We start from the raw sequence: 20,142 nt of genomic DNA, 5'->3' as shown, positions 1-20,142 counted from the left end.
CGTGCTGAGACAAGGTGCAATACATGGAAAGCTTAGCAGGCTGCAAAATACAAAGACGTGTGGAGGGGAAATTACTAAAATTCGTTTATCTGGGAAGAAACATTCGAGCAGAGGTTTTTCCTGGAAATGACAGTGGTACAAAATGTAGAGCAGAGTCAATTTTCATGTTGAGCAGGCAAATATTTGCAGAGCCCCCAGGAGCTGTTCTAGGAGCGGAGGATCTTTGAAAAACATTAGGTATCCTTATCACACAGTCCTGCTATCCTCTCCTCCTTCCCCCACCCATCTACCGCTCTGCTTTTTAATGCTCCCTCTCCTCTTTTCTTTCTGCTCGCCTCCAGAAAATAGGGGGCGTGACTCAGCAGATCTAAGTCAGCAGGAGCATGTCCTTCACAACATAAATCAAAACAACTTACCCTATGCAAAAGAAACAGAACAGGAAGATTCCCCAACCTGGAGCTCACCCTGCATTCAGCACCTGGTACAAAGCCCCTCCCTACCCACAGTCATTTTCTCCCGCAAGAGAAGGGGAAAGTGAAGCTGGAGTTAACCCCTTGTCTACTGGGGACCCTGCAGTGCCCCTGCACTCTATCCCAGTCTCCTTCCCCTGAATTAGTACATGAATAAAACAGTCAGATGTCCAAATTCAGGGTGTGCTGTGTCTGCCTCTCTAATGGTGACCTGGATGGAAGGGACTGTAGATAGAGCATCTTTAGGACAGCACCATATCATTTTCATTAATCCCATCTGGCTACGTCCTACTCTGCTTATAGGGCAGGTGGGACTGTTCAGAGGAGACAGTAGAGAACAAAGCAGAAGCCATGCTGCAAGCCTGGGACTAGCAATATTTAGGGAGACCCAAAGGAGTCACACATCTATGTTAGCATCAAGCAGGGGCCTCTAAAATAAAGTGTTATTTATAGTTTGCTTCACCAGAATTGTTCAGTACTGCATGGGGCCCTCCTAACACACCCCAGGCCCTCAGATAACACCTGTTTAACTTCTTCTCCCTCCTTGGTAAAAGACAACTCAGTCTGGTAACTAAGGGTATGTTTCCTTTAGAGGGGTGGGGATTTGTTAAAAAACTTGAGTTCCACTCAAATTAATTAATTGATTGCCAATTAATTTGAGGGAGCTAACATGTTTGTACTTGCAAGTGGTGAGACTCCACAAACGTTTGTTTTAGTACAAATGATTGTGGAGTACCCAGACTAGCACATACAAATGTGTTAGCTATCGCAAGCCAAAAATCTCTAGTGTCAATATACCCTCCATTGCTAAAACACAGCCAAATCCTGAGGGCCTTACTAAGGGCTTGTCTACACTGTGGGGAAATGCACTGTATGGGGGTGTGATTTCTAAAGTGCACTGTTGTGTTGTGCAATAATTGGTCTGTGTGGACACTAAAGGTTCCCTCGTTCACTTTAACACAATGCTGCTTTAAAATGCACTAGAGAACCTTTAATGTGCAATAGGTTAGTGCACTGTAGAAATTATACCCCCATACAGCGCATTACCCCACCATGTAGACAAGTTTTTAACTCACTCCTTCAGGCAGAAGACCCATTATAGTGTGAGCAAAGCTGGCCCCGAGATCTGAAAGCGTGGACTCCCACTGAATTGGGTGACATGTTAGAAAGCCCAAAAGGCCTGTACTTGTGGATCTCTCTACAGGAACAGGACTTAAGTTAATACAGGGCTAAATCCTCTCTGTTATTACTTAGTAAGGACTAGGATATGGCCCTCAATGAAATTCTGCACCATCTCCGCCCTTAATTTCCATCTTGCACTGTTCATATTTGTATAAGCATTGTGGCGTAAATTTTCAAAAGAGTCTAATGATTTTGTGTCTCAATTTTGACTGCTCAGCTTGAGACACCTTAAGGGCAGCTTGATATTCAGACTAGCACCGAGAACCCACCTTTGAAAACCAGGCCCCTTTAAGTCACCTCAAATTGGGTAGCCAAAATTTGAGGCATCTAGAATCACTTTTGAAAATTTAGGTCTGCCTTTGCCCAAAGTGACTTGTCCAAATATTTTGAACCAAAAACTAAAACCCTTGCATATTCTTGGCACTATTCTGTTAAGCATTCTTTGTCTTCATTTAATACGGGTATCCATTAGGGAACCATACCACTCTGGTAGGAAGTCAGCAGCCCAGATCTTGAGAAGCTGAGTTTGGGAATTTTTTATTCCCCCCCCCACACACACACTTGTTTACATGCCTTAAAGTGCTCCCTGCCATTCTCCCCCAAAGCACTTCTGCATTGCAGTTATAATTGAAGAAGTGGTGTATCACCATCCATTCTATTTCAGTTTTGATCAGGAGACCATAAAAATGCTTGAGGACAGTACACCTATGAGGCTCATTTCCTTCCACTTTTGTGTGCTTGCTTTTAAGATACATTAAAACCCAGCTCATTAAAATAATGGACACAAATATAATTTGCGAGGTATTGGTGAGGTGCATAATGAGAAAGGTGCTTATTGTTACAGATTTAAAAATAAATATTCTTAACCTCTGCCCTCCCCAATACCCAAAAGTGTTTCTGCAACCTGCTTTGAGCTTTTTCAGTGTGGTCAACTGTAATAATGGGCCTGATCCTCTGAGGTGCTGAGCGCCTCCCTGAGTACTAATGTGCCCTCAATTGCTACTGAAGTCATTGGGCCTGATTCTCCTGTCACTTACTCCAGTGTAAATCAGGAGTAACTCCATTGAAGTCGATGGAGCTGCAGTAGCATAAAACCGATGTAAGTGAGAAGCGAATCAGCCTTCAGTGGGAGCAGAGGGCACATAGGATCTTGTAGGACCAGTACCTGTGTTGTTACAGTGCAGCCTTCTTCACAATACTACCAGTAGGTGGGGGAAAGAGATGGGAGACTTAGGTGTAGTGTTTTATCTCCCTGTCTATCGTGGGCAGTGGGTGAAACGTCCCCTGGAGGAGGCAAGCTCCTTGTCCTGCCTCTTCCACCCACAGCCCCACCCACACTCCACCCCTGCTCTGCCCCAGGCCCCACCCACCGCTGACTTGCCACTCACCTTTTCACACACACCCCCGAGATCCCTCCCTCTGCTCACCTCCTCCCCTGCCCACCTGCTGCTTGCCTCCTCACCCCGCCCCCACCAGACCCTTTCCTCTCCTGCCACAAGACCCCCTCCACCACCTGCTGTGCAGCAGGCTCACCCTGCTGCTGTTCCCCCTCCCCCCACCCCCCCCCGTGACACCCTCTCCGCTTTTCACCTTAAAGCACTAATAACATTCCCCAAGGGAACTGAACAGGCTCAATTGCCAGATAGATTCTTCTCTGCGTGGCAGGGAGTTCGGTGTATGCTGTATAGAGAGAGACGAAAAGCCAGGCTACCTGCGCTAACCTGAAGCCTAATCTCTCCGTTTGAAAAAGTGCTTGTCAGTGACAGCCTGCATTTAGGCGGTAGTTTAATCACCTTTTTTATACAGAATTCCCTGCCAGATTCATTTACTTAAACTGGATTTGAATAAAATGACTAGATGGAGAAATAGACTCACTGGCTATGTCAGCTCTTCCTTGAGCCAGGTTAGCAGTTACTTCTTCTGGGTACAGAGAATAACGGAAGAATCGTCATTTGGAAACTGTTTTTAACCCCAATAACACATTTTCCTACAATATAAAAGCCAGCTGAATGTGGCCAAAGGCTTCCTGGGCATTGGCAAATACCTGTTAAAGGGCTTCATTACCACTTCAATGGCTCTTTAACAGTTTCAGTGATCTCTGCAAAGCTTTTTCACTGTGTAAAAAGAAGAACAGGAGTACTTGTGGCACCTTAGAGACTAACAAATTTATTAGAGCATAAGCTTTCGTGGACTACAGCCCACTTCTTCGGATGCAGTCCACGAAAGCTTATGCTCTAATAAATTTGTTAGTCTCTAAGGTGCCACAAGTACTCCTGTTCTTCTTTTTGCGGATACAGACTAACACGGCTGCTACTCTGAAATCTGTCACTGTGTAAAGTTAGGCTATGTCTACACTACTGCAGTAAGTCGACCTACCCTACTATGCAACACCAGCTACATGAATAATGTAGCGGGAGTCGACGTACCTGAGGTCGAGTTACCACGGGTCTACACCATGGGGGGTCGACGGGAGAAACTCTCCTGTCGACTTACCTTACTCTTCTCGTCGGGGGTAGAGTACAGACCCGCTAAATCGACCGCCGGTGGATCGATCTCAGAGCGTCGATCCCGGCTGTAGTGTAGACCTGCCCTTACTCATGGATCACCTCCACTTGCCTCCTCATGTCTGCCACTGACTCCCCACTCGCATTCTCTCTCTCTCTCTCTCTCTCACACGCACACCGCGGGGAGTGGGGAATGAGGAGAGACGCGGCCGGCAGCTGTGGGGACCTCCAAGGGGGCAGGGGATGGGGTGGAGGAGAGGAGAGGAGAGGAGGAAGATTCACCCCAGGCAGCAGCAGCAAGTTCTGGGAGCCTCAGGTCAGGGTCAGAGCAGAGAGGGGAGGAGGCGGGAGTGGGGGAGGGGGGCACCACAGCCCAAGTGTTGCCTATTATATCCAGTGCCCATGCTGTCTATTATAACATACACATAAAAAGATGCACTCACACTGTATATATGTACACATCTATAGAGGTACGGACGTACACATACGGGCCTAGATTCTCAGTGGCTCCTATGCATTCCTTGCACTTCCTGTGCTCTGTGGATCCCATGGACAGGGAGGAGGCAAGGATGGAGCAGAACGTTCACCCTGCATGCACAAAGAGCAGCCTTGGAGAGATTGTGCCTGCCTGAGTACAGGCTTACGGTGCTGCTCCCCACTGCCCCCTTACAATCCATCCCACAATAGATCAGGTGCGTTAACACAGGGGCCTAAAACGCCTCACACTGATGAGAATTAGGATGTGGTAAGTGCGAGGAAAATGAGGCCTGTATTATATCACACACACTTTCCTTCAGTATAGTGCATTAGTCCTAGAGTTGTACCATTAGGTCTGCTCCATCAGTCAGGCTACAAAAATCCTAGTCCAGCAGCCTAGGAAAACCCAAAGGCCCATGCTGTGCAAGTGAAATGAATTACTCACTGTCTGCCAGACAAGTTACCGTATAGACCTGCACTTAAAAACCCTGGGTGCGCTGACTGGCTGACTAGGCTGAAAATGAATACTGGCCAGTGGCCTTCAACAGAGTTACCTTGTAAATGCCCTTGAAGAGCTGAAGAAATGGATCATTTGCTCACAAAACCATCTATTTTGTTAAAATCTCTCTCTGGTTCTGACCAGCCAGTAACACCCAGTACTACACTTTGGGAAGGGTACAGAATACACAGTGCTCTTCACCAGAGCAAGGCGCAATGGCTAATCAGTACCATGTACCAGGAAAAGGAGGTGGAAGGTCAGTTTTCATTGTCAGACTCAAGTCTGAGGCATTGATCAATCAGCGCACCCAGAATTTTTTAAGTGCATGTCTGCAGTCACTAATTCAGTTTCACCTACATATAGTGGAGTTTTGAGTGACCTGAACAGCTGAATAATAGGGTAGTATTTTTCCCAGGCAGCCTAGTAAGTCTTTTCTATTTCCAGTTTCATTTTCACCCTCCAGTTTGAGGGGATGGTCAGTCAACGAACCCAGGATTTTTAAGGATGAGTCACATTAGAGCTTTTTCTTGAGGAGCCCTACCACATACAATTATACCGTAGCCTTTGTGCTGCCCTGCTTTTCCTTCAGCATGGACCCTCTTCACACCCTCCCTGCAGTTCTGCTCTGGACTTTGCCATCTCCCACTACTGTTTGCACTGCAGAATGACATGCTTTGCCATTGTTCCTGGTGAGAGATGAGACACACAGAGAAATGGTTTCACTTGACTCGTCTTTCCCCGCAGGGATGCGTGGGTGAGCACGTCCCATTCTTTGGTTCCCAGACAATATGACAATAAATAAATCAGCCTTTTAAATCACTTCTCATGGGTATCCCCTGAGGCAATGGAAGGAAGATGCGCTGTATCAGTTGCAGCCTTAAAGTATCACATGAGTGAGTCACCTGGCAATCCCTGCACTGTTTAACAAAGCTCTTGACCACAAGCCACCATATGGTCACGGGCGAATTTTGCTCCCCTAAGCAGGCGTACGTTCACTGAATTTGGCCCATATTGCTTTAGGACAGATCATCATTTACACTGTAGCACTGAATTTGTAGAAAATATTGGGGCCACCTTATCTTCGTCTTTGATAAATGCGATCTAAGTTGTTCTTGGGCATATAAATTAAACAAAAATTCTAGCCTGCTACAGCAGGCACTATTAATAAATGAATGTTTACCACAATATTTATTTTTCAAAATGGCTTCTCCTTTATAGTCAGTAGCAAAAGTCACCCCTTGGCAATGGTTACAACACAGTCACCACCGAGATCTCCATACCAGTGGTTTTCAACCTTTTTTCATTTGCGGACCACAAAGAATTTTGAATGGAAGTGCAGATCCCTTTGGAAATCTTAGACATAGTCTGTAGACCCCCAGGGGGTCTGCAGACTACAGGTTGAAAACCACTGTCCTTACAAAGTAGAAGATAAAAACTATGGTAATCTCAGATGTGGTAAATGTTGCCATTTGATTCTGTACTGGCAATCACACTAACATTTAACTACTGAGAACAGTAAATGTCTAGTTTTTAATGTTGTCTACTGTTTTACAATACATCATCTAGCTCTATCAAGCATCATTGTTCCTCGTTGTATATTTTCTAGTACTTTGAATTTAAATATTCAGGATTTCTTTTCATATATAAAGGGCCTGTCAATATAGTGAAAGGAAATCATTGTTTGAAAAGTTATAAAAAATGAGATTACAATTAAAATTGTATAACAATTCATGTGAAATGCAGGAAGTTGTAATATTTGACCTACAGAATAATTTTACACACACGCACTCTCTCTCTCTCTCTCTCTCTCTCTTTAGCGACAATCTTATTCGGTAAAAGGCATCCCTTATATAGGGTTGCCAACTTTCTACTCACACAATACCGAACACCCTTGCTCCACTCCTTCTCCAAGGCCCCGCCCCTGCTCACTCCATCCCCCCTCCCTCTGTCGCTCACTCTCCCCATCGTCACTTGCTTGCTCATTTTCACCGGGGTGGCTCAGGGGGTTGGGATACAGGAAGGGGTGTGGGCTGCGGCTGGGGGTGTGGGCTCTGGGGTGGAGCCAGAAATGAGGAGTTCAGGGTGCGGGAGGAGGCTCCGGGCTGAAGCAGTAGGTTGGGATGCGAGAGGGGTGAGGGCTCTGGGCTGGGGGTGTGGGTTCCGGGGTGGGCCAGAAATTAGGGGTTCGGAGTGCGGGGGCGGGGCTCTGGGCTGAGGCAAGGGGTTGGGGTATGGGGGGTGTGAGGGCTCAGCTGGGGGTGCAGACTCTGGAGTGGGGCTGGGGATGAGGGGGTTGGGGTGTAGGAAGGTGCTCTGGGCTGGGACCAAGGGGTTGGGGCACAGGAGGGGGCACGGGTCTGGACGGCGCTTACCTCAGGCAGCTCCCGGAAGCAGCAGCATGTCCTCCCTCCGGCTCCTACATGGAGGTGTGGCCAGGCGGCTCTGCACACTGCCCCTTCCGCAGGCGCCGCCCCTGCAGCTCCCATTGGCCGCGGTTCCTAGCCAATAGGAGCTGTAGAGCCAGCACTTGGGGTCCCTTTTCGGCTGGGCATTCCAGTCAAAAACCGGACACCTGGCAACCCTACCTTTATATGACCTTATGGATTGTTTGTCACCCAATAAGCAACAGCCATAGTAACTTTATTTAGCTAGTTTATGATACTGAACTACCAAACCACACAGTGTCATAACCCTGCTATCCACTTAAAATATAAAGGACACTGCATGCAGAGTCTGTTTGTTATGTACAGAATATATTCCTCAAAAGTAACGAGTGTTTCTGTTTCCTGCTTAGAGACACTCAACTCCTATTCTTTAAGCTCACAAGCTGTGATAATAGGCAATTGAAGTATTTCTATAATTCCCCCATAAAGACAGATAATATTTGAGGTATGACTATAATCCAGAAAAGCAAGGAAACTAAAGGATATATTGTGCCTTTCAGGCATAGACAACACTTGAGGAAGGTACAGAAAGCGCTCCAGGAGGCCAGGTGCCTGACAAACACCCTCATCACCCAGAACCCTGGGGGAGTGGGAGAGAGGATGAGCACTGCACAATCTTCTCCGAGGGTACAGAATCTAACTGCTTGTGCACCTGACCAGATGGGCACCCCTCTACTCCCTCCATATCTGTCAAGGTCCCAGTGGTGCTCGCTTTGCATTGCACAATTCTTGTGCACTGAACTCCATGGGCCCAGACCCTACCCCCTTTTGCACCCCCACAGGGGCTGAACGCAATGTTTGTTGCTGAAATTCCTAAACCTGATGTGCTCAAGCTTTATAGGAAACACTGTAAGAAAGGATCATCTTTGACATGATAAGCAGAGCTTGGAGGAGTTTTTACTTGGAGCTTGTTGACACTAATATTTAGTTGACGGCAAGCTGGGGTGTGGAAAAGGAGTAGATTAAAATGCATCAGGGAACTGTTAGTGTGCAGCAGCAGGGTTCTCACAGACATTTAGTGATCAGCAGGCTAGTGTGGGGTAGATTTACACCCAGCTTGCAGCAAACTAAGTGTTCATGTAGACAATCCCTTGCTGTAAAGTCCACTGGGATTTAACACCAGAAGTAAAGGCAACCAATGACCATCTCTCACTTCAGGCGTTTCCCTGACAGACGATCTCTCTTAGATGCCTAGAACCCCAAACACATAGGGCTATAGAGGTCAATGCCAATGCTCTGAATTGCACACTGAAACACACAGCAGACTTTGGAGGACAGATGAAATTGTCTCCTTGCATAAAGCCCGGCTGAGTAAGCAGGCAGCCATGTACTGCCCTAGCTGAGGTTTCTGAATGATGTTTGGGTGTAGCTCCCTATTGAGTGCACTGCATTATTCCAGTTTGGATAACTGCGGTGGAAGGAACAGCCGTGCAAGAAGGAACAAAGCTCTCCTGGACACTGTTGCTACCTGGATATTAGAGACCCCCAGATAATATACTGTTAGGGCAAGAGGCAGATGTATCCCCTTCAATCGAGGGGATCTATTGAACAGTTGCTCTGCCCCAACCCACTAGTCTCATCTCTTGCAGCCTCCATCCTTGGGTCTCTGATAGATGTTAGGAAAGCCAAAGTCCTGCACTGCAGTGAGCAATGCCAGCCTAAACTCACATTTGTCACCCCCTAATCAGCTCCCACAGCAGTGACCAATCCATTCTGTTGTGGTCAAAGACACCCACGCAATGATTTTAGTTCAAAGACTCAAGCCTGAGGCCAGTTTACTGACATACATACCAGTGCACTGGGGTGCAGTCCGAAGACTGACACCCCGAGGCCCGCTCGCAGGCGGGTTTTTATTTCATTAAACCACAAGCAAAGTACAAACAATACGTCATGAGTTAAGAAATTAGGGTTGGGGTCAGTCCCTCCCCAAACCGCGAGTTAAGAAATTAGGGTCGGGGTCAGTTCCCCCCCTCCCCCCTAGGTACCTTCCTCATTTTTCCGAGAAGTGGGTGTTTATTTGGGTAGAGGGGTGCTTGGTGGTTTTCCCCAGGAGTGGTACTTGGCACCAGTTTGGGTACATTTCTCAAGACACATGTTATTTTCCGGGGTCTTTTGGTTAAAGATTGGGGGGGGTTCCATGGGACGCCTAAAGAGGATCTATGATTGGCTATTTTTGCAGATAGCTGGAATCACGGAGTGGGTCACAGATCACCCAAAGGAGAAGCTGCATGAGTTAAGAAACTGCATTTAGCTAAAGTTGCCTATTGCTTCACACACGTGGTTATTATATTTCATTAGTCATGAACATATTTCATTAGTGCTGCTGCTGGGGCTTTTCTTCTATTCTTTCCCTCCTTGCCCCCCCCTCCTCTGGTCATGACCCTTGACCGAGTTTGGCAGGGAATTGTGCAGTCTAGTCTAGTTCAGGCCCTGGCCTGTACTGCTTTGTGTAAGGGTAGTTAGCATAACAGATCTCTGTTGGAGGGTTTATTTTGGGGCCTTCAGATTCACAGCTCTGGCTATTAAAAAGAAGGCCCCCCTGCTCTATTTCCCCACAATTCCAAATCACTGGAAACACTATTTCACTAGGAGGGTGGTGAAGCACTGGAATGAGTTACCTAAGGAGGTGGTGGAATCGCCATCCTTAGAGGTTTTTAAGGCCTGGCTTGAGAAAGCCCTGGCTGGGATGATTTAGTTGGTGTTGGTCCTGCTTTGAGCAGGGGATTGGACTAGATGATCTCCTGAGGTCTCTTCCAATGCTAATATTCTATGAATGATCTTATCCACAAGTGGCCAAAAAATGTCCAGCAAGAAACATGCACCACAGTGTCCAAGTCAAGCCAACCTGAATTCACCCATGTGCTCACTACACCTAACAGACCCAGCAATCGGGTCTCTGCACATGCTATGGTGGAGGAGGACATTTTTTATCTTTACCACCACTAGAATGCATAAAAGTGACCTGTCAGGATACAGCAAAAAGAGCAGATATCTGGGAACCATCATGACAATTGCACAGGGCAATATATTATTGTCATTATGGTATGGTCCACTGGCTGAACAGCATTCTCCCCGGTTTCACTAAGCACTAGTCCTGGAGAGGGCTCAGGAATACCACAGAGAAGAATTCTACATTGCCAGGGAGATGGACAAAGTGACTACAAATGAATAAGTCTCATGAAGTCTCCGATGCCTCTCTCCATACTTTACAGAGCAATGAAGGCTATTCCTGAACTCTCTGCTGAGGCATTATCATGCTGGCAGTTTTCTGCTGAACCTCAGTAATGGTGTTTATATCTGTTCTCACTAAGTAAATGATATTATTGTATTTCATATCACCCAGCCAGCAAAACCACTAATGTGATTCCAAGGAAAGTTTTTCCAATACAAGATACTGTAACCCTTGCAGAAAAATTGGATAGCGCTTCTCTGTACTTTGTCAGATCAATTTTCTAATCCAGCTCAGAGGGCAAAGCTAGCTGGCACCTTGGTATACACTGTTACTGCTGGCCTTGGTGATGGAGGAGCAGAGAGGCAGAAGCTGCCCATAAATCCATTCAACTGTGGGGGCCTAGAACTAATCAACACCTCCCACAAAGCAGGCAGGAGGAACAGATGGGGAGGGAGCATGGCCAGGGAACCTGGAAGATGTGCATATCTAGCTTCATTGTTGAAGCTCTTATGAAATTCCAACCAGAACCTCTGACGGGGCAAATTGCCTCACAGACACAGCCTCCCTCACTGCAGCAGGGTACGGGTGACTCAAGTTTACAGTAATCTCAAAGGAGCAGTGGCGTAGCTAGGTTTTAAGTGCAGGGGGAGCAAACATAAAAAAGGCGCCCCCCCTTGGCTCCTCCTCCGGCTGCTCCGCACCGCCTTCCCTTGGCTGGCTCCTCCAGCCGCGCCGCGCTGCGCTCCCCCCCACACTTGGTTCCTCCGGCCACGCTGCGGCCATGCTGCGCCCCCCCCCCCCTCGGAGGGGCTCGGTCCGGGGGGGGCCGGACGCGGGGAAGAGGTGGCGGGCAGGCGCTGCTCGCTTCTCCCGGGGGCTGAGGGGAGCGGAGCAGTGGGGCGGGCAGCAGCTGGCGAGATCCCCTCGCAGCTTCCTGCTTCCCTCGGCCCAGGCAGCCCAGCATTTTTTTTCAAAAGCGGTGCCTGCCGGGCTGGCGCTGGACTCCTGCAGGCAGGGGGGGGCGGGCAGCACGGCCGGACTCAGGAAGAGCCATTGGGGAGGGCGGCGGGCGCGGCCGGAGGAGCTAACGGGCTGGCTCCTCGGCCATTGTGCCCCATGCTTAGTGCGGCCCCAACATCGCTGCGGCCGCCTCCTGCGGCGGCTCAGGGCTCGGCGGCCGAGCGCTCCGCAGCTGGCGGGCAGATCCCCTCTCCCCGGCAGCTTCCTGTTTCCCTCGGCCCGGGCAGCCCAGCATTAGCAATACCCCATCCCTTGCTAATGCTGGGCTGCCCGGGCCGAGGGAAGCAGGAAGCTGCCGGGGAGAGGGGATCTCGCCAGCTGCGGAGTGCTCGGCCGCTGAGCCCTGAACCGCCGCAGAGGCGGCCGCGGCGATGTTGGGGCCGTGCTGAGCGTGGGGCGCGATGGCCGAGGAGCCGGCCCCTTCGCTCCTCTGGCCGCGCCTGCCGCCCCCCCCAATGGCTCCTCCGGAGTCTGGCCGTGCTGCCCGCCCCACCCCTTGCCTGCAGGGGCCCAGCGCCAGCCTGGCAGGCGCCGCTTTTGAAAAATGTGCTGAGGTGAAGCGGCTGCTTCCCTTGAACCCCCCAGTTATGCTCCTGCAAAGGAGATGGATACACTGGGTATATTCAAGTTACAAGATGTCAGGCCATGAAACAGTAATTTCTCAGTCACATTAAGTTTTCTGAGTCCAGGATTTATGTTACTGTATGTTGTTCATTCTATATCTGATTGCCATATAGCAGATCCTATTGAGAGACCAAGGTTTTCTTGAAAAACAAGGAAATGGAGCACTCTGCCTACCACAGCCCCCTGATGCTGCTCTAAATTGAAATCAATGGAGTTACACCCATGTAAGATTAGTGTAACAGAGAAGGAGAGTCAGGCCTGGTATAGTCCTTAATGACAGAAAAACTAATTTGAAAGAGAGTCTTAAAATAATATTCTGGGCAAGATTCTACTTTACGTTTCATATATATGGTTCTGGCACCTTGATCACGTACTGTTTGGTTTAGCCATTCTACAAGAGTTTGCTTTGTTCCAGGATGTGATTTTAATCATTCTCTTGAATTTTGGTTAATTCCAGAATTGAGATGTTGATGGTGGTTACTCCTGTCATTCATTTGTGTGACCCTTTTCTCCACTAGCTAAAAACCTGCTTTGAGAAAGCAGGCTTGGGAGGCCTTCTAAAGTCAAGAGTTGTCGTAATTGCCAAGTGATAGTTAAATAATATGCATTCTCATTTCAGTTTTAGGACACACGTACAAGGGCATCATTACTTTTACTTACATAATTTCTGCTCTTTCTGATTTCAAGAAATCCTCATAATTTCTCTTGATTTGCCTTGGGAGAGCAATCTGTAGAAGAGGGAGAGGTAATTACAGCATTTATGAAAATGTCAAACACAAATATTTGGCAAGCCATACTGTCAGTAAACCAAATCTCCATCTTTGTTTAAAGCATTACTGTGGCCACTCTAGCCGATTTAATCAATCTTTGGATGGGACCAATCTAGCATACCTTACTCTGATGAAACTGCCAATAGGTAGCAATAGGAGTTTTGCCTGAGACAAGACTGCACGATTGGACCTAATGTAATGTAAGCTCTGTGATATGTTGGCAACTTATTGCTGTGCTATTTAAACAGCATGTAACCCTTCTTTTAGGCATAGGTTGTGTGATGGGCATACTGGACAGTGGCCATGGGGCTGCAGGCAAAATCCTGTCTGAGCCAAAGAGGAAGTGTACAGGATTTCTTCAGTGGTGTTGAGTAAAATCATACATAATTCAAAGAGTTTTACTCAAGTATAAAGGTTTAATTTGAACTGCATTTTTCCCCTTAATGGCTCAGGAATACTCCAGTAGCAGCAACAGATACAAGGCCTCACAGTCAGAGATGTATTCTTAAGGAGTATCTCTGGTTAAGCAAGGAACTGTTTGGGGAGCAGATGAATCTGGTGGCATTAAGGTTGATATGGATCCTGAATGAAGACCTAGCAAAACTGTCATGATAGAAAAGGCCTGTGAAGTGCTGAGAGCCTCAGGCATGGTTCTGAGTGCCTCATCCTGCTCAAGTGAGAATTGAAGGCACTCATTTCTCAGGAGACACTCAGCACTTCACAGGATTGAGCCCCCCAAATGGTCAAATTAAGATGACCTATCAAGGGCAGTTTGATTTCCAATCCTTTTCCCTAGGTTTCAAACACTCTCTCTCTCTCCCTCTCTCAGGGGAATCAAGTGAGCTGTAACAGAGTCCTTTTTATACCTTCTTTTTTTCCTTTCTGTCACTAAAAAGGGAAAGGAAAAGGCTGGGGAAAAGAAAATGAAAAACAAAAGTGGGGAGGGGAACAAACTGGAAACCAAACCAAAAAAGGGTTTTTTTAGTAGAAAGAAAAACACACAACACATTTTTTGGGGGAAAAAATGAATATTTTTCACACCAAAATATATATTTTTGAAGAAAAAAAAAACGGGGGGGGGGGAAGCAGGGGGGACGGGACGGATACATTTTTCATCAAAAAAATTTTGAACAGAATATTTTGACCAACTCCAAACAACAGTCACTGCCTCTTCTAAACAGAACAGCTAAACCTGGCTAAACACAGTGGTACAGGGCTGGACTGAATTGAGAGACTGACTAGATTGAATTAGGCACAGCCAACATAGGAGTTCACTCTTTGATTTCTTGAACTTTAATGAAGATAGTTCTGCTACAGCATGCCTGAAATGTAGCTCCAGCTCAATCAAACATTGAAATAAGGTTAACTCTACCTCCCATGAAACTAACTGAACTTTTCTGTCTCCACAGCAAACATCCTGACAGTCATTATCCTATCGCAGCTGGTGGTTCGCAGGCAGAAGTCCTCGTACAACTATCTTTTAGCACTAGCTGCTGCTGACATACTGGTACTTTTTTTCATTGTCTTTGTTGACTTTTTGCTGGAGGACTTCATCTTGAATAAGCAGATGCCTCAGATACTTGACAAAATAATTGAGGTATTGGAATTTTCTTCCATACATACGTCCATTTGGATTACCGTGCCATTAACAATTGATAGGTACATAGCAGTATGTCATCCACTTAAATATCACACAGTTTCCTACCCAGCTCGTACTCGAAAAGTCATTGTGTGTGTTTATATCACCTGCTTTTTGACCAGCATCCCCTATTACTGGTGGCCCAATATTTGGATTGAAGACTACATAAGCACATCTATACATCATGTCCTTATCTGGATCCACTGTTTTACTGTTTACTTGGTACCATGTTCCATTTTCTTCATTCTGAATTCAATCATTGTGTACAAGCTCAGACGAAAATGCAATTTCCGACTGAGAGGATATTCCACAGGAAAAACGACAGCCATTTTGTTTACTATAACTTCTATTTTTGCCATACTTTGGGCACCAAGAATAATCATGATACTGTATCACCTCTATGTATCACCTTTAAACAACACTTGGTTGGTACATATCGTGTCGGATATTGCCAATATGCTAGCACTGTTGAACACTGCAATTAATTTCTTCCTCTACTGTTTCATTAGCAAGAGATTTCGCACAATGGCAGCTGCGACACTAAAGGCTTTCTTTAGGTGCCAGAAACAACCAGTTCAGTTCTATACAAACCATAACTTTTCAATAACGAGCAGCCCTTGGATTTCCCCTGCCAATTCTCACTGCATCAAAATGCTTGTTTACCAGTATGATAAAAATGGAAAACCTATAAAAATATCACCATGAAAGGAGGATTGTTAGTGTCTCTGGATGCATCTTCTTTTCAAGCGGTTACATCTCCAGAATGTAAACTGCTGACGTGGCTATTTTTAAAAGTGGTCAGCTGATTTCATTTCCCTGACAGACTAAAGGTAGATCAGACTGTTAGCAGAGAATGGGAGTACTTCATTTTGGGAGTCGGAATGAGAAGGCAAAATGCCTCTTTCCTGTTACATAGCATTTTGAATATGCTTTGGAGTACAAATCTTTATGTTCAATTGCTATCATGTGTCCACGTGCAAGCATTGGTGCAGTACAGTTGTTGGGGGAAAAGCCACGCCGAAGGTGTTTAATTGCAACCATAAAAGAACTTCTGTGACCATCTAGTTGTCTTCACTATTGACAAAGTGAATGCTTTATGTACTGTGGAAGGTATCATTTGCACTGCGTGCGCTTGCCTAAAACAATGTGTCATTTCTAACATGAAATATCGCTACACGCAGTCCCTGCTATTGAGGACTTTCTGCAGTGAGCAATCTGTAAGACATTTGAACTGTGACAAGCCCTTCCAGGCTCACTTGAACTCCAGGCTTCAACTCAAGGCTCAAGGATGGATATTTCACCTGTTATAGCCTTGGCATGAAAAGCAATCCTGCTATCTGCCAATATTTATATGCTTTAAGTTGTTTTATCTAAGACAGAGGCCAGAGGGGAGGGGTTGGAAGGGAGGGGGAAAGAGGTATCTTCAGCCAAGAACAAAAGTAGAATATTTCTCCAGTGACTTTAATTAGACTCTCCAAAGGCTCATAAGTTTGGGGCCCAATCCTGCAAGGTACAGCGATCCCATGGGGCCCAATTCTGTGAGGTGCTGCATGTGCACTGACCAACGTTTTGAAATTAATTTCAGAGAGATTTGGGTTGGGAGGCCCTCAGGTGTGTGAGCCTGCTCTGCAGTTACCCCAGAGTGTCAACTCCTGTCTCCTGGGGCTGACCTGGCTCCTGGAGTCCCAGCTCCTACCCGTTGGCTCTCTATCCTTAACATGTAGATTGGGTCCTCCTTTTGTGATGTTGCACACACACACACACACGGCCCTTGCACTGCTGGATTGCCAGCCCCAACGTCCCGCTCCCACACTGCAGGAGATAACACCAGGAAATCAGGAGCTGGAATTTTTGGTTATAAATGGGAGTCTCCCTGGCATGCTAGGAGACTTAGTGAGTCTGGCTATGTGTTTAATGAGAAATATGGACGCCACAACTCCCTTTGGAGCCAATGAAACTACTCAGCACCCCACATGACTGGGTCTTTAGAAATTATACATACAAAAATTAAATATTAGAACCTGTTTGGGCTATGCTATCACAGATTTACCATTTAGTTGTTTCGTTTAATAGTCAAAAATCTGTGTGTGGATTCAACATATTAAAGACTCCACAACAGTAAAAACAAAGACTACCCAAAATACCTGGACAGTGAATTTTAAGGTACTTTAACTAGGATAAATATTTAAATTCTCTTCCTCCACACCCATAAGAAGCATATCAGCAACAGTGGTAGAAGACACAGGAAGAAGATAGCTACATCAGGCTACTGAGAGGCATTTCATTTGCTATTATCCCTCTTTGTTGTTGGTATGTGGTCTCACGAAGCATGCATCATAACACGTAAATTACTTGTGGAGCACTTAACACAGGCCTTAATAAAGAGTGTAAGATTATGTTTCCTTGCCTGGTAAACACGGGCACAGCTTTGTCAGTGAGCATAGGGGCTTCTCAACTGATAACTGCAAAAAAGAGAGAAGCTCAGGGTTTGCAAGGTGTCAGTGTATGTGCCTCATTGTGAGCAGGAAGCTCACAAAAGACCCAATGCTGTGACATCCTGAGATCCTCCTAGAGGGGGAATAGAGGGCACTCAGCACCTCCTAGAACTAGGCTCAATAAAAATCTGTAGATATTGAACAGTCTGCCATACTTTGAGGTCTTACTATGTTTTAAGAAATGCTGAGTACCCATGAGTCCCAAGGGCATGATTCCCCACTGCCTTGCTCCTCGTGTAGCCATTTACTCCTGTGTAAAGTGAGTGCAAAGTGAATGTATACAGCAACCAAATAAGAATGCACTGTGCACAGGCATAAATGACAGCACAAGGCACATGAGAGATCAGGTGGGAGAGGTCACATATTTTATTGGACCAACATCTATTGGTGAGAGAGACAAGTTTTTGAGCACACAAGGTACAAAGCAGTAAAGGATGAAGTCCAATCTATCTGGTCCGACAGATCTTTACTTACATGGGAGTAGGGCTTATTTGGGAAAGAATGAGACTACTCAAGCAAGTAAGGATTTGTAGAATTGGGTCCCTTATGGTCAGATCCTCAGCTCCACTGACTTCAGTGTGAGTCCAGGTTGCTCAGTACTAAAACCTACCTTGTGATCTTTTCACACTAATCTTGACAAAACATGATGTATGCAAAACAGTAATTGCAATAATAAAGCATAAGGAAACGCTAGGCCTCTAAATGTGTCATTATCGACAACTAAATAAGGGTAAAATTATTAGCTTCTTTACTACTGATTTACTTATTTATTTATTAGTCTTTGTCCTTTTCCCCTCCATTCCCCAAGCTCTCTCTTTATTCTCCTTCTGTGTAAATTGATATTAACCAAAGTTTACCTTTTTAAAAAAGGTACTAGCTATTTAATTTTGGGAAAGACACTGTATTGATCTCTTTATTTTAAATTTGTTATGAAGAATGCTAGTCTGAGTTACATGTGAATAAGTCAAAGTGCAATATACCTATATAGAGTAAGCTGTTCATTTTTGAGAACGTATCTAATATTGAAAACAAAATGTATTTATATGAACATTTCACTATTCTACTTAATATATTAATAACCTTACATAAGTAACTGAATGTTTAGGTTTTTTTAAAAAATGCATATATTTCAATTCAGTATATGGAATAATCTGCCATATACATTGTGTGATTTGTTAACTTTTCTTAACATGATGTTGGTCCTGCAAACTAGCAGTGTAATCTCTCTTTTTTTTTCCTACTTATATTTTTAATTTTAATAAATGGCCATATTTAAAATTTTAAAACTCTTAGTGTGAAGATGTCATTTCTGAACTAAAGATATTCCACCAGGTTACTGTAATCTTCTTTTAAAAAAAAACCTCACTACCTTTTTCATATCAGTCTTTGAAATAACATGGTATTATTTTCATAGGTATTTAATCAACCAGTTCATTTCCAATGATTTTGGGGCTTTAAGGGCTTGATTCAAAGCCCCATTGAAGTCAACAAAAAACCTCCCACTGGCTTCAATGGGGTTTTGATTAGGTCATAACTTATTAACAATAAACATTCTGAAGCCTTTTTTGTGGGGGGGGGGGGGGGGGGGACAGTTTGGGAAATAAAGCCTTGACTTTTTAGTCCACCATATGAGAGCTGCTGTTGATGATCCTTGCCTTTTTTGGTTTTGTGAAGCATCTTGCAATGACTGTTGTTAACTAGCCAATGTCTTGCTGTATTCTTTGTACCTCCTAATTTTCCTATAGTAAAAACTTAACCAAGCACTTGCTGTCTCACTGTTTAGGAAAATAAAATATTCTGGAGACAGAAGTATCTTGGTTGCAGAGAGGGGATTTCCTACTTGATTTAACTTATATTTCAAATACCTACAATTAGAAAAAAAAGAAAATAAAAAAGCTGTGAAGAGAGAGTCTGACAATTACTTGCAGGCGTCTGTCCTTGAAAAATCACAGCTACGAACAAAGTCATTTTTAAACACAACGCTGAGTATATACAATTATAATAATGAGACCTATCACCTATTTGAATTGTAAACATTGATATTTTCATAACTAGAGAATATATTGTGTTTGACAAACTTGTTTGTATTATAATAAATTCTGAGCTGGTGCATAAAAACTCTTTTATTGTAATGTTTGGAGTCATGATGTTTATTTTGTAGATATTTATGACAGTTAGTGTGTAGGGCCATCCTTGCAATCCATACTCAAGTGACTGCCCATTGAGTATAAGTGGTGGAATCAGCCCCATTCAGTAAATAATGAATCTTCAAAACATCCATCATGTACATATGTAATTATTGGGCCTGATTCTCCACTACCTTGTGGACCAAATTCTCAGCTGCTTTAAATGTGCAAAACTTCATTGAAGTCAATGGGTCTGTGCCCATTTATGCAGCACTATAAAGCCTCTGCTGGCCTAGGAGACCCAAAAACAGTTGTCCAATGACCCATTTATAGCTTGCTTCCACAAGTGTGTAGCATAGACAGGAATTGAGCTAGACTATGCAGCACTTTTTCCTAGTTACACAATATGGGTTAAGGTTCCATCTAGACCACACAGTGCAGGTCACAACTCAGCTATGCTAGGCGGGTTCCAATTTTGATCACCAGTCTTGGACTGGCATCAGGCAAGATACCACAAAGAGTTTATAAATCCATTAGCTGTTTATTGTGAAAATGATTCATGCATTCAGCATCTTCCACTATTAATTTGGAAACAATTATTTCAAATTGCAGACGGGGCTGGGGTGGAAGAGTGCACCTCTAATGCATTCCATGTTGAACTCACAATGACTTTTGTTTTAGGTGTTGAATTCTTAAAAACACTTTAAACCCACCAAGTGA

General features: G+C 45.1%; 1 protein-coding gene across 1 annotated transcript in view; it reads left to right on the top strand.

Moving 5' to 3' along the window:
* The window catches only part of GPR139 (G protein-coupled receptor 139), a 28,384-nt gene extending 9,640 nt beyond the window's left edge, over nt 1-18,744 (top strand). The window contains exon 2 of the mRNA XM_005304758.4: nt 14,572-18,744. Coding sequence (XP_005304815.1) covers nt 14,572-15,506 — 935 coding nt within the window. The 3' untranslated portion in view covers nt 15,507-18,744. The remainder of the gene's footprint in view (nt 1-14,571) is intronic.
* The last annotated feature ends 1,398 nt before the right edge of the window (nt 18,745-20,142 follow it).

The sequence above is a fragment of the Chrysemys picta genome, chromosome 10 (genome assembly GCF_011386835.1).
Source record: "Chrysemys picta bellii isolate R12L10 chromosome 10, ASM1138683v2, whole genome shotgun sequence".
Lineage (NCBI taxonomy): Eukaryota > Metazoa > Chordata > Testudines > Emydidae > Chrysemys > Chrysemys picta.
Note: the sequence above shows the minus strand (reverse complement) of the source record. Positions and strands in the feature narration are given on the sequence as shown.